The sequence below is a fragment of the Athene noctua genome, chromosome 1 (genome assembly GCF_965140245.1).
Source record: "Athene noctua chromosome 1, bAthNoc1.hap1.1, whole genome shotgun sequence".
NCBI classification, from domain to species: Eukaryota; Metazoa; Chordata; class Aves; order Strigiformes; family Strigidae; genus Athene; species Athene noctua.
In genome coordinates, this window is record NC_134037.1 from 26,355,979 (window position 1) to 26,371,429 (window position 15,451).

The following is a 15,451-nucleotide window of genomic DNA, read 5'->3' on the forward strand; positions in this document are numbered from 1 at the left end:
ATGCTATTAAAAAAAGTTCATGGAATACTCACCAATGATTCAAACCCCACAAAAATTCTAAACATCACATTTCAACAAGAAAAACATCTATCAAGTAAAAAAGACCTGGTTGGAAAACAGTTCTTACCTTCATAGATAGCTTTGAAGCCTTGAGCACTGACGGCAAAATCTGTGGTGAAACAGAGGGTGAGGATAGATCCTGTGCTCACAATAGATGATGGAAGCTGAAATCCAGATAACCTGTACAATAAAAATGCACAAATTACTGTAACTTTTAAAATAAAGCACATCAGCAGGTGTGACAAGCATTACGATGAGCATCATACTTCTACATGCAAACTGCCAATGCATTATGCTCTTTACCCTGATGCAGTCTCTAAACATTCAGTGCAAAACTTCAAACATGTTCTTGAGTTTAACTCTTCTATTTTAACACATCTAGGCACTCTCCAGAGAACACTGAAAGAAAGATCTGTTTGTATCTATTGAAGACAAAGAATTTTTTTTATAGTATTCATTTCAAGATGGAGACAGGAAAATTTAGGACACCTAGAAGTAGATACCCAGGCCTTTATTCACACCAAGATGCCTAGCACAATTTGAGACATTGTAGACTGTCCTGTTTGTCCTCCAGCTGCTGCTTCAGAAAAAATCATGGATCTCATAGGTTCAATGTCATATACATTAACTGATCAGAAAAAAAAATCTTCAACAGCCTCAGAAAAATTACATTTCCCATCTTATTAGCAGTCCCACTTTTACATACAAAATAGAATTTCTGATAAACTATAATTAATTGCAATACTGGTTTTAAGATAATCTCACCAAATAAATGTTATGATTCATTTTGAGGATAAAACAAATGGAAAAAAGTGTTTCCATACTTTGATGGATCTGGCTAATAATAGTGAAATGTTGGGTTTCTTAATAATTAGAGTCATTTCACATAAAGCATAAGACACCATTACTATCGCACAAACCCAGAAGTATACTGTAAACTCACATTACTAGCTAACTTCTGTACATTGCTATAGGGGTATGTGATCCGCTGGGTACAGGACAACACACCAGAAAGCCACCTTTCATTCAAATTTCACCCTGAAAGAGCTTCTTGAATCCAGACATCAGAACAACTCAAAAAACCCAACTCAGAACAAAAACTGCTTTCATGTATTTTTAATCTGGATGGTTAAAACAATCCATGCATTGAAAAAAAAATCTTGCCTTCAAGATCTGTAGTACAATGATTCTATAGTTTATTAATTGGCATCTGGAACCACAGAACATAACTGTAAATAAGATACTAATATAGCAGTATCACTGAACTAAAAGTTCTTTGCAAAATTTGGTTAATTTAAGACCACTCTAATGCATAAAAACATATAAGAGGAACCCCATGCTTGAATTACACCAGGCAGGTGGCTCCCTGTCTCTTTCCAGCTTTGAGACTTGAGTAAACAAGACAAAGCAAGGAGAGCTTTACATACAGATGAAGGCATACAGTCAAGGCAACACAAATCAGGAAAAAGCTATCTGTAATTTCTTCCTTTCTTTTTAAACATTGTCTCCCATGTGCTAATTAGATTTTTGCTCTAATCTTTTCACCTTCTGTGTGCTTGTCAACTTATTACTGCTATTCTTTTCCACCTCATTTACTCCGATTCCAGAAATAACCAGGTTGATTTGTCCCTTAATCCTCAAACTGCAGAACTACCATAAGGCTTTCCACATCTTATGTTCAGACTTCTGTATGTTCTCTCACCTTCACTACATGTTGCAGTTTTAAGGGAACTGTGCCTTGTTCTATTTAATAGAGTAGTTATCACTACTGCCCCACATCTGGAGTGTGCTGTATGGCAGTTCATTATTTCACGTATTTTCTAATCATGATTTTTCTGATCTTACTTATGTGCCTCTTCCTTCTTTGAGAAGGGATTCAGAGTTCTGGTTATAAGGGTTAGGTGTTTTTTTGGCTCGTACTACAATATTTCCTGGATTTAACATTTTTTAACATTGAAATACAGGAAACTAGCATGCACTGGGAGGGAAGGAAGGACGGAAAATCAGGTTGAGACAAACAGAAAGACAAAAGTACCTAGCCTCAACACTTCATATTACATAGGAGAGCTAAAGATAAAATAAATCAGAAAAGCTCTATCAATGCAAAATTATACAGCTTTAGCTACCTCATTCCTGATTGGCATTTTACTGCACTTAGTATGGATTTGGTTCATATAATTTAACTTATCTGACCTCATTATGATTTCTAGACCTACCTGTTCCAGTTCTCTTATAATATATATTACTCCTACAATATGGATTTTTTTATCTGCACAATAAATATAATTGTTTCTGTAGTATCCCCCTTGAAATACTAGATCATTCTTTAGGCTGACATTACGATTCACATTAAAGGAAGACAAATACGTTCTTTTACACTTTAAATCAATGCACTTAATGGTTTTACAGACAGGAGAAGGCAAATATGTGGTAAACTTCAAGAAATTAGTACATCAGCTTGAAATCTATATTTTCAAGTTCTTTATATTACAGTAATCCTAAAAAATATTACAGAAAAGGCTCAAATAGAAAAATTCTGTATTTCAGTCATCCAACAGACTAACTGCATGCTTCTATAGTAGCCTTGTTGCCTGAAATATTTCTGAAAGCATCTTTTCATAGTATTCTAATAAATTGAGTGAGATCAAATGACATGAAATTGAGTGCAAACAAAAACTAGACAGCAGATGAAAACATGGAGTGTTACTCTTCAGACATTTCCAGAATTAAAACACTGCTAACCTACCAAGTCATTTTTCCCTCCCTTACTAACATTTTCACTAGGTAGTTATAGCTCATGAATCATAATGTGTTCTGCACATTCATTTCATCATGCAGAAAAATCACACACATTCATACGTTGCTTTACTTTAGAAGTGTATCTTCACAGTTAACGTGTAGGCCTTTATTGCAATCATGAAGGAAACTGTTTAGACAGACAAGTTTGTGTGCTAAGAAAGTAGAACCATTTTAAGTCCCTTGGCTAATAAAAATGTAATTTGATAACTTGCATTACTTCATACAGAGCATATGGCAATACTTTAAGCTTAAAATACTGCTACTTCCTTAACTTCCAGTAGCATTAATCTGCACAAAATATAGGCAGTAAAATACTTTCTAACCACAGATGGAATATATTTGTCTTGTCTATAAAGAAGAAACACAATTTGTAATAGAAAACATAGTGGTACACCAGTACTGAGTTTAGCCTCCAAGGGGAGAAAAAAAAAGAAAAAGATAACAACAGCAAACCACCACACATTAAATTCTCCATTGTCATCTCATAGATCTTGACGTTCAGCCATTTCTAGTGATAAGGTCTATAAATATATAGATTTGTTTCTTCCAATGGCATAGCAATAGGTCCAGCTGGCTCTGCTCGGAACTTCTCCACCCTCTGCTTGTGCAAGCACATTTTGGGATTTCCTGGTACTAAACAAATAGTGCAGAAGGTTCTCCGGGGGGCTGGCAATATGGTTAGAGGTCTGTAGCAAATGATGTACAAGAAGAGGCTGAAGATTTGTTGAGCCCTTAAAAGATGACAACTTTAACACAAGTATGTACTGATTTCACAGTTGTCAAAAGACAATTAGCAGTTGCAAAGGACAGAAACATTTTTGCCATTTTATTTGCTAGCTTATTTATTCCTACAGCTGTCTGTAGTACAAAGTTATGTGTTCTGGTTACCACATGTGATAAATTTCCCAAGAAAATTTATTGAACCTTGGCAATTTTTAAGAGCCAGAAAAAAACTAGAGGGATGGGAGACTCTGCACCCTTATGGGCTTTTCCTTTTTCAAATCAGGCCAATTAATTCTATGAAAACACACTAGTATAATTAGAAGGAGAACCAGATCTGTTAAACATTTTTAGAATTGTGCCTGACATACACACGTATGAGCTCTTGTTCATACATCTGTACAGATTGTTCACAGAAACATTCTCAGAGGAAATAAGTAGAATCTATTTGGTTAAGACCAAACACACTTGCCTGAAATTAGCCTTCAGATGTCTCTTGAAAAAGCCATCAGCCAAAGGATTAATGTTGTTAATAACAAGGTAAAGCAGAAGTCTAAATTTTAATGAATTATCCCAAAAGCAATTTTGGGCAAGCCATAGATAAATGGCAAAATCCAAGATTTTTTTTTTCTCTCCCTCAAAATCTGTATAAGGAAAAACCCTAATATTTGTCTCATTTTAACATAAAGTCATATAGGTCATTAACTGCCATAGGGAACACCAAAGAGCCATCTGCCATCAGGGTCATATCTTATCAGATTTTACATACTATTCTTAAAATTGTCATTTGATGTAGAGATCCATAAGCTCATTCCATATCAAACTCACCATACCACAAGAAAACACAGAAGTTATTGGCTAGTGCTACCTCAAAGATTCCACTGATCAACTGCAGATCAGAAAGCAAAGCAAGTCAAAGGGTACCCCTTAAGGACTAAAGCTTTAGGCTATCATATTTCTCCAGGAAAACCTCACTGCATCACAGAAGTTGAATACTAAGTACAGCACACCAAAAATCTTCAAAAGCTGGTATCTCATATTTGACTTAACTGGAAATTATCCTAGCCCTATAGAGTCAATAAAGAGCAGTCAAAACCTTTCCGTGTTTTAGGCATCCAACATCACCAGTAGTCAATAACGTGTACACACTATTTAGGCATCAAAAAATACCCCCAAACAATCAAGATACGACTCTATGGATTCCTGGCATTTATTCCTGATTTATTAATGCCTTTGTGGTGGGTTGACCTTGACCAGCTGCCAGACCATCACCCAGCCACTCTCTAACTAACCTTCTTCAACAGTACAGGGGGCAGAAAATAAGATGGAAGTGCTCCTGGGTAGAGAGAAAAAAAGCTTACTAATTATCATCATGGGCAAAACAACTTTGACTTGGGGAAAAATTAGTTTCATTTATTGCCAATCAAAATATGTTTGGATAGTGAGAAACAAAGATAAATCAATAACCCTCCCCCCATTTCCCTTCTTCCCAGGCTCAACTTCACCCTTCCATTCCTAACTCCTCTACCTCTCCCCTCAAAAAGTGCAGGGTGATGAGGAATGGTGTCAGTCTGTAACAGCTCCTCTCTGCTCTCCTTCCTCCACACACTTATACCCTGCTCCAGCACAGGCTCTCCATGGCCTGGGGATTCTTCAGGAAGCATCCGCCTGCTCCACCATGGCCTCTTCCAAGAAATCTCCGCTCCAGTGCCTACAGCACCTCCTCCCCTCCTTCTTCACTGACCTTGGTGTCAGCAGAGTGGTTTCTTACTTTTCCCCTCACTCCTTACTTTGCCCGTGTCGTGTTTTTGCCCTTTCTTACACACATTTCCCCGAGGCGCCCCCCTGTGCCAGGGGCTCAGCCATGCCCTGCCCGCTCCTCAGAGCCACCCTGCAGCCCCGCTGCCGCCGCACGGGCACCTGCTCACCATACAGCCTCGACAACGTGAGCAAAAAACCACTTAAAAATCATCATCTGTTCTAGTGCACCTATATTTAACATAATAAAAAGCCAAATTATTATTAGTTTATCTTAGTAATTAGTGATTTGAAACAGTCTAAACTGAACATATCTGGACAGAAGAGCAGCTAACTACAGTAATTTACAAGAATGTGTTAACTCCAGTTATTCTGCAGAAAACAGCAGCAATGCTATGAGAATAAATGTGATTACAGGATACAAATCCATAACGTGACCTTTTATGAAGCCACGCTAGCTCTGAAGTACCCTTCTGCAATTAAAGGGGAGGCTAAAAGGTGCTATTCTAAACCTCTGCCAGGTGGCAAAAAATAACACTCCCATTTTCCTGCTTTTGAATCTGGAAGACCAAATAGGTGCATCGCCAACCAAAGGCAACAGGTAAAACATTCTAACTCTCTAAAGAGTTGGTACTAGCCAACTGAAATTATCTCAGACAACACCACAGTTAAGAAGAAAGTCTTAGTTGTGCATGACCACAAACAGTACTTCAGTCATGTAATTAAAGTCCTCACACAGCATTTTTGCATTGAGTCCAGAGTTGGAAGTTGACAGTAAGTAGACAAAACTACAGCTGATAACAATTAAATTTCTAATTTTTTTTTGCTTTTCTGGAAGAGCAATGATTTTAAAATAAAGCTTCTGAAATTTTATTTTTAATGCTTTATAGGAGGACTGTAAGGACTTAGCTCAAAGTTTCTCTTATAGATAAATTTTAGTTTAAAAGAGAGATTGAGAATTCAGAACAGTCCAATAAGTATGTATTTATAACTGGAAAAGATGCATGTAAAGGCAGCCTCAAGACTCAAACATTTCCACAGGATTGATTTCTAGCCTATGCTCGACTGAGTACTTCCCTCCCTCCCATAAGACTTACATCGGAGAGAGAATTGCTTCTCACATAGTAAAGAGATACTTTTTAAATAATAAGTTTTACGGTGAAGTTTCACACACCAGAATAAGAATATATGACATGATATAACCATTCTTATGCATGTTTTTAGTCATTCAAACAGTAGCCACCAATAAGGTATAATTACAAAGAACCAAATGTAATTTTTGCAGTATTATTTCCCAGATCAGAGAATTTTAATTTCCCTTGTCCGCTGCCATAAGCTGCTGCAAAGCTCAACACATGAAAATGCCACAGATAACTTAAAAAAAAAAAAATCACAAGGAAGCTGGCCATGCCACTCCTACAGGTTATGTGCTCTGCCTCATTATACAACCTGCAGGAGGCAGAAAAGCACACAGCTACAACATTATCTATAGATATTTCTCCTGTGTTGTTCAGCATTATAAGATGCCATCCCTGGAGACCAGCTGCTGTCTGTACTTGCTATCAGCAATGAGAAGAGTTACCCACAGATTAAGACACCAAACAGTACATAGGAGACTAGCATAACCATTCCAGCTAACCAGGCTGTTACCTGCCACATGTGCATACAGAGAAGCCTTACCTTAATTACATCCATTCTATTGCCAAGAAGTGAAGATTTGAAACCTGACTCAGATACCATCTCATACATAAAATAACAAGTAGCTACTATAAATTATAGATCTTGTACTAATTTTAACTGATTTTCCATCACAGAAGATAGTCTAAATATATACATTTAATCCCACTACCCCCAGTCTAAACTTTTTAAGTCACAGAAAAAATGAAAACATATGGAGCAAACTGTTCAAGGCCAAGGCCAAGTTTCTCATTCAGAGTTACTAATTCATTGGGTTTTTTCTCAAGCTTAAGGTAACACTGACTATCCCCTTAAAAAAAACTGTGTAAGAAACACTGTGACAGAGAGAGCCCCAGCTCACAGAACACACCTAGTCCTCTGTACAGGAATTGCCCATTACACCTCCAACATAAAGAAAACACACAGTAACACCTCCTCACATTGATAAGTGTCATTCAGCTTTCTTTCTTAAGGAGAAAAAAAAAAATCCCTTATCTCACATTTCTTACTCTAACAGTGCCAAGTCTTCCTCAGTGTTGCTTCCTCCAGGTTCACACTCCTCCATCTCCAGGTTCTCAGCCCAGAGCAACACCCCAGCACTGCTCTTACAGTCCCTCACTTCCCACTCTCCCTAAGAGAGCAAGTTGATATCCTATCATATAACCCTCTTCTACCAGCTGTCTCCCTTACACACCAATAAACTCCCACAAACCCCTCAGCTGCTTCCTGATCTCTCATTTGATTAAATAACATCAGGTGCTCCTCCATCCTGCTAACTAGAGGCAGTTAAGGTGTGCATACCTCATTAGAGGGGCACTAGTACTAGTACTAGACGAAAGACTTATCTCTTGCCTAGGTGCTTCTCTGCAGTTTAAGTTTTACAATCTCAAAACCAATTATCAGTTCTGAATAAGCAAGAAATAGATTTTTTAATTTAAGCCTTTCATGTAGCTAATTTTTTTCCGTGGTATGGTCATATGAACACTTCCTGATGTTTCCTGTGATGTTAGCTTAACTAGGAATTAATTGCAGGAAAAAAAAAAAAAAATTTTTTTTTTTTTTTTTTGAGTACAGGAAGACTGGAAGCAATCAAAGAAAAAAGTTCCGTCAGTAAAGTCCAGAAGGTCTCTTATAACCAAAATTCACTGAGTTCACTAACTAAGCAGAAAGAAGCTGCAAGCTTAATGATTTTGACATATTTAGCATTTAGAAAAAGCAGATGGTTTCTCTAGCTGCCACCAAGCAGCCACGGTACCAAGGCTCACATCTGCTGCAGGAAGCCCTATGATGTAAAGCAGTAGCCTGCAGCTGCAGTTACTGGGCATCAGTAGGAGATCAGGAAAACATGAGATGAGTTGGCCAAAGCCAAACCAATACACAGCTGTGAATGGGACTGAAGTGGAGGCATGTCACGGGAAAGCAGTGGGGCTAAGGGTTTCAAGGGGGGTCTGGACAGCTAGTAGGGTTTTGTGGCTCCGCCACAGTGAGACTGCACAACAGATCTGAGAGAGGGCAACTCCCTGACTGTTCACTGCCCGTGGATGGGCCTAGTGGGGTTTGTTACTTGTGCTGAGAAGATAGAACCACAGAATAGTTTGAGTTGGAAGGGACCTTAAAGATCATCTAGTTCCACCCCCCTGCCATGGGCAGGGACACCTTCCACTAGACCAGGTTGCTCAAAGCCTCGTCCAACCTGGCCTTGAACACTGCCAGGGAGGGGGCAGCCACAGCTTCTCTGGGCAACCTGTTCCAGTGCCTCACCACCCTCACAGTAAAGAACTTCTTCCTTATATCTAATCTAAATCGACCCTCTTTCAGTTTAAAACCATTACCCCTCATCCTTTCACTTCATCACTGCCTGATAGAGGGTCCTTCCCCATCTTTCCTGTAGGCTGCTATAAGGTCTCCCTAGACCCTTCCGTTCTCCAGGCTTAACAACCCCAACTCTCTCAGCCTGTCTTCATCAGGGAGGTACTCCAGCCCCTGATCATCTTCATGGCCTCCTCTGGACCTGCTCAAGCAGGTCAATGTCCTCTTATGTTGGGGACCCCAGAACTGAGCCCAGTACTGAAGGGGTCTCACAAGACCAGAGTAGAGGGGGAGAATCACCTCCCTCGACCTGCTGGCCACACTTCTCTTGATGCAGCCCAGGATACAGTTGGCTTTCTGGGCTGTGAGCACACATTGCTGGCTCATAGTCAGTTTTCCATCCACCAATACCCCCAAGTCCTTCTCTCCAGAGTTGCTCTCAATCCACTCATTGCCCAGCCTGTATTTGTGCTTGGGATTGCCCCAACCCACGTGCAGGACCTTGCACTTGGCCTTGTTGAACTTCATGAGGTTTTCATGTGCCCACCTCTCAAGCCTGTCAAGGTCCCTCTGGATGGAATCCCTTCCCTCCAGTGTGTCAACTGCACGACACAGCTTGGTGTCATAGCGGAACTTGCTGAGGGCGCACTCAATCCCACTGTCCATTTAGCCAACAAAGATGTTAAACAGCGCTGGCCCCAATACCAACCCCCAATGAATGCCACTGGACACTGGTCTCTACTTGGATATTGAGCCATTGACCACAACTCTTTGAGTGTGACCATCCAGCCAATTCCTTATCCATCAAGTGGTCCATCTGTCAACTCCATGTCTCTCCAAGTTAGAAACAAGGATGTCATGTGGGACAGTGTCAGAAGCTTTGCACAAGTCCAGGTAGATGATGTTATTTGCTTTTTCCCTTATCCACCAGTGCTGTAACCCCATCATAGAAGGCCACCAAATTTGTCAGGCACAATTTGCTCTTAGTGAAGCCATGTTGGCTGTCACCAATCACCTCCTTATTTTCCATGTGCCCTAGCGTAGTTTCTAGGAGGATCTGCTCCATGATCTTGCCAGACACAGAGGTGAGACTGACTGGTCTGTAGTTCACCGGGTCCTCTTAGAATTAACTTCTAGCCTTTTACAGTCAGCAAGAACTTCACTGGACTGCCACAACCTCTCAAATATGATGGATAGTGGCTTAGTCAGTTCATCTGCCAGTTCCTTCAGGACCCGTGGATGCATCTCATCAAGTCCCATGGACTTGTGCACATTGAGGTTCCTCAGATGGTCTTGAACCTGATCTTCTCCACAGTGGGTGGTTCTTCATTCTCTCAGTCCCCATCTTGGTCTTCTTCATCCTGGGCAGTGTGGCTGGAACCTTACCGGTGAAGACTGAGGCAAAAACATCATTGAGTATCTCAGCCTTCTCCATACCCTGGGTGACCAGGTCTTCCATTTCCTTCTGGAGAGGGCCCACATTTTCCCTAGTCTTCCTTTTATCATCAGCATAACTGCAGAAGCTTTTTTTATTGCCCTTGATGTCCCTGGCCAGATTTAATTCTATCAGGGTTTTGGCCTTCCTAACTTGGTCTCTGGCTACCTGGACAGTTTCTCTGTATTCCTCCCAGGACTTCTGCCCTTTGTTCCACCATCTGTAGGCTTCGTTTTTATGCTTGTCCTGGAGCTACTTGTCCATCCATGCAGGCCTTCCCCACAGTACTTCCCCACAATCTCAGGCTTCAATGTAGTGCAAGCTACAGAAAAACGAAAGTTCATGTCTGAAATGTGTGGCAGTCACTAAGACTGGTGGCTGTCAACTAAATGAACCTGTAGGCCATGGCACTGCACTATGGCTATGCAGATGTGCCTTATTTTCCTGGCAGAGCTTATCATTATACCATGTATTGTCTTACAAATTTTATCCATTTTACACAAAATTCAGCCATGGAAATGGTTTCATATGCATCTGTGCTAATTGATATTGAAAGAAATCATCAGCTAGTATTTGGTAAAACTGAACAAAAATAAAGTAGTTCTGTAAAGAGTGCAGAAAATAAAGTAGTACCATAAACCATTATTGCCAGAGGGATAAAAACTGTCTTTTACCTTTAATGGAAGGAAGTTATTTCAGTTACTGTAAAGCTAATGACTCTTTGTGATTGAGAAAAAAACAACTGAAACATTAATTAAGGTCATATATTCCAGGTTAACAATTATATCAACAGACTACATTTCTGCCTTCTAAGAGTACATAGACATTTAGACCAAAGGCACCTCTCAGGTGTACTGGTATGAGTCCAGATGGACACAGCAGAAGTAAAATTACATAGATGTAAATTACAATGTGAATTGATTCAATTAATTAAAAAATATATTTGAAATATGTCCAATTTTTAGAAAACTATGTAAACAGTTTCATTATTTCTTCAGGCCTGTTACTTATATCCCTATATCTGTTAGCTCACTAATAACAGTATGACTTTAATAATTAAAAATGCAGTAGTAAGACCACTGTTAGTAATAGATTACAGGTAAGATTTAACATTTTTTCGTTAAAAAAACAGGAATCAAGTCAGCAAAACTAAGATCTCTCAGTGATTTTGCCACTTGTAGTACCTTGTCAAAACTGTTTGAGATGTAAACTTAGAAAACATTTGCATTAGTCAGTTTAAAATTCATTATGTGAGTTTTGCCTGTTTACTCTCACATACGGATGTCACGTTATGTTCAATCATCTTTTCAGTAGGTATGTTGTATTAATACACAACAGTGTATATAGTGATCTGTTATTTTATACAACTTCAGTTGTGAAGCTAGCTTGGATTTCCCATATCATAAGGGGTTTAGAGAGAGATCTATGTCAGTTTGGGAATAACATTTCAGCAATGAGCATTTGATTCAACTGTAGAATAAATGAGGATGAATTTTATTTGAAACTTTGTTTTACAAATCCATTGTAAATCATCCATAATGCTGTAGATGATATTCATGCTCCCACTTGTGAGTTGTTTGGAAATGAAAAATGTACAGAACTCTTCATCTGAAAAAAGAAAACAAAACAAAACAAACCACCCAAAACCTCAAAACCCTATCATAGGAACACAAATGGTATTTTATGCCTTTACTAAATGGAATTTAGAGAGAACAGTTCTGTGAAGCAGACTCTTTTTCTTTTCACAGGAAAGCCGCTAATAACGGAATAATCACCCACATTTCCACCTCCCTAAGTTTTACAGGCTCACCTTTTATAACAGTATCAGCACCTCCAGAAAAAACAGTGAAATGAAGACAGTAGAAATGGAAATGGAATGATAGCAAGTGGCTTAGAAGCCCTGCAACACACAAAAATTGCCGGGTGGGGTGGGGGTGGGTGGGTGGGGAATAAATCAATTTCTGAAGCTTTGTCTTAAACTTTTTACAAATTGGATTACGGTAGTATTGCCAGCTGAAAGAAACCTACTCTAGCCTTTTTGATGGCACCTCTTTCAGCAAAGGCCTTGAAGCAAAAGAAAATATGCTAACAAATATTTTAAGAGATCAGATTTTAGTACAAACAGCGTGTTTGTACTTTGCAGCAATAGGGATGTATCTAAAAAAGTACATTGCTGTCCAAAAATGAGTGTATTAACAGTTTATATAGTATCAATGTTCCTTCTGTAAGGAAGACTAAAGATTTGTGCCCTGAACTTTATTCTGGGACTGTGTGAAGTTTCAAATGTGGCCTATGGTACACAGTAGTATTTTAAATACTTACATGGCTTTGCAGAGTTCCATTATCTGTTTTGCATAGGCTATGCTGCCTAGCTTTTTTTAATTGCTCAGTCCAAAATATGTACTAACATACTAATGCTTGAAGTCATTCCCATAATGATCTGGGATCTGACTGTTCTTCATATTTTCTTATTGAAAGATATACCCTTTTGGATTAATAAAATAAAATAAAATAGGTTATCTAATTAAAAATTTATATGTTTATAAAGAGTAAAATATTCTATTTTAGTATTTGCCAGTCATTATTTTTTAACCGCTCTTGCCAAAACGGCATTTTTTTTCCACATGTTGCTGATAGGAATTTTTTTTAAAAGAACAAGAGAAAGTGACAGAAATTTAAAAACAACCTAAGTTTTAAAAAAGCCCACCCTTTTTATATGTCTCTCATTTCCTAAGCCAAATTTTATAGATGGCTTTTAAACAGTTTTGCAAGATTTGAGCTTAATTTTGTTTACCTAAATTTATGTTCACAGTAAATCAATCAGATCCAAAATATCAGAAATCAGATGACTTAATTTTTCCATGTCTTGGTTTTCCATTTGTCAAATAAGGGTGAAATTACAAACTAAAATGATTCTTTTGAATCCAGAGCAATGGAGCACCTCTACTGTGCGGAAAGGCTGAGAGAGTTAGAATTGTTCAGCCTGGAAAAGAGAAGGCTCTGGGGAGACCTTATTGTAGCCTTTCAATATTTAAAGGGGGCTTGTAAGAAAGATGGGGACAAACTTTTTAGCAGGGCCTGAGGGGATAAAACAAGGGATCATGAATTTAAACTAAAAGAGGGTAGATTTAGACTAGATATAATGAAGACATTTTTTACTGTGAGGGTGGTGAAACACTGGAACAGGTTGCCCAGGGAGGTGGTAGATGCCCCATCCCTGGAAACTTTCAAGGTCACGTTGGATACGGCTTTGAGCAACCTGGTCTAGTGGAAGTCTCTGCTTACTGCAGGGGAGTTGGAACTAGATGACCTTTAAAGGTCCCTTCCAACCCAACCCATTCTATGAATCTATGCATTCAAGTATATTGCAAATTGTAAACAGATCCAGAGTTCAGGGAATAGGTTGTGTATATTTAAGTACATCAAACTGGAAGAAAGTTAAAATAATATGCTATTGACTCATTTTAAGCAATTAATTTTGCCAAAGGAAGGGGTGTCCAGATTGTTTGGAATTTGTCTGGAAGTGTTTCTTAGAGCTGTAAGACAAAAAATTCTGTCTGATGAGTTGTTCCAAAACCAAACAGATGAAGTAGTCCCAAAACCAAAAGTCTTTGGAGCAATCAAGTGAGACCTTTCCTTCATCTTCTGTGTCTTCCCAAACTATGCATATCTTCAGTTTAAAGAATCTTCTCAGAGTGTTATTATGTTATACATAAGTATGCCCTTAAGAGTCTTTTCACTTGATAAAATAATCTATCCTGTTTTAGAACTGAGGAAAGGATTTTCCTTCACTGTCACCTCATTATGACTTTGCTTTTCTTCCCTGAAGTTAATTGCTCTGACAACTCTATTTTAAAGGGGTCAGGCTTTGGCAGTTTTAGACTATCTGCACAAAGCTCACTGATTAACTTCCTGTTCCTATATTTTACTCACAAGAGCTATGACATTCTTTTTTTTTTTTTTTTTTTCCATGCAAACCTTTGAAGTCTATCTATTATTTCTACCCATCACACTCAAAGTTTAGTACAGTATATATCATTTAGTATTTGAATACCTCCCGTCACAGTTGCTGCCTGGCTTGTTGTCCTTTATAAGAAAGAAATCTAGTGGGTATTTCAGTGGGTCATGAAGTTCATTTTATCTAAATTTAACTTTTTTTAAAAGTCTTTTGCAGATAACTAGTTTTAGTAGTTTCAAATGGCACTTAAAAGAAGGAGCTTCTGCTACTAATAAGAAATAATGGCCAATTCACAGAATTATGTGAGTGCTTTGGGCTAACTCTGTGCTTATTGTATTAAGTATAATATATTCCTATTTTCCTTCATTATATCACTTGTCATCTCCTTTGTACTTATTTTGCCATATTCAAAACCTTCTGGAAGATAAGTTGTCTGTGTAGTTTGATGCTTCAATTTCAATATTATTCCTATGTAGAGCAGGACTAGGCTGTAAAAGGAAAGGAGGAGACACAGCATATACAAGAATATCTGACATAGGCAATCAAAACGAGAATCATGGATTTTCACCAGTGGATCCATTTACGGTGCAGACAGGTGGGACTGAAGGGCAAAACAGTGGCGCAGTTTCTAGACTGTGGCAAAGATCCAGAATCCTTAAGGTGCACACTTAATATTGACCCGGTTTCGACCAGGATGGAGTTAATATTCATTGTAGTATTTCATACCATGTGATGTCATACCCATGGTCGCTTGCTCCCTCTTGGCTTGTCGCTGGGGGTTTGCAGCAGACGGTCTGCTTGTGGGTCGGTATTGTTGCTGTGGGGAGCGGTCGCTCCCTTCAGTAAGCCACTGTTGCATTTTACCCATTTTCTTTTTGAACTCACTATTGTTACTTTTGTTCTCTTGTTCTATTTAGTAAATTCTTTCTTGTTATTCAACCCACGAATTCTCTTCTCCTGTCCCTCTCCTATCTCACCAGAAGGGGGAGGGAAGGTGAAGGGCCAGTCACCTGCCGTCTGGTTGCCAGCTGAGTTCAAACCTCCACAGTTTTTGGCACCCAACATGGGGATCGATGACTTTTCTTTTTGTTTGAGATAACAAAAAAATGGGTAAAATGTGGATTGCTTGGCTCCTTAAGATCTTACCTCCTCATTTGCAATACATGTTTCCCATGCTGTTGCTCACCTTCCATGAGAGGTGGGTTAACTATGTGATACTAATCTATGATAGCTGC

The 15,451-nt window shown here is 38.8% G+C and overlaps 1 protein-coding gene across 1 annotated transcript in view; it reads right to left on the reverse strand.

Moving 5' to 3' along the window:
- CSMD1 (CUB and Sushi multiple domains 1) overlaps positions 1–15,451 on the reverse strand; it is a 1,262,314-nt gene that overhangs the window by 892,475 nt on the left and 354,388 nt on the right. The window contains exon 3 of the mRNA XM_074922368.1: positions 128–240. Coding sequence (XP_074778469.1) covers positions 128–240 — 113 coding nt within the window. The remainder of the gene's footprint in view (positions 1–127; positions 241–15,451) is intronic.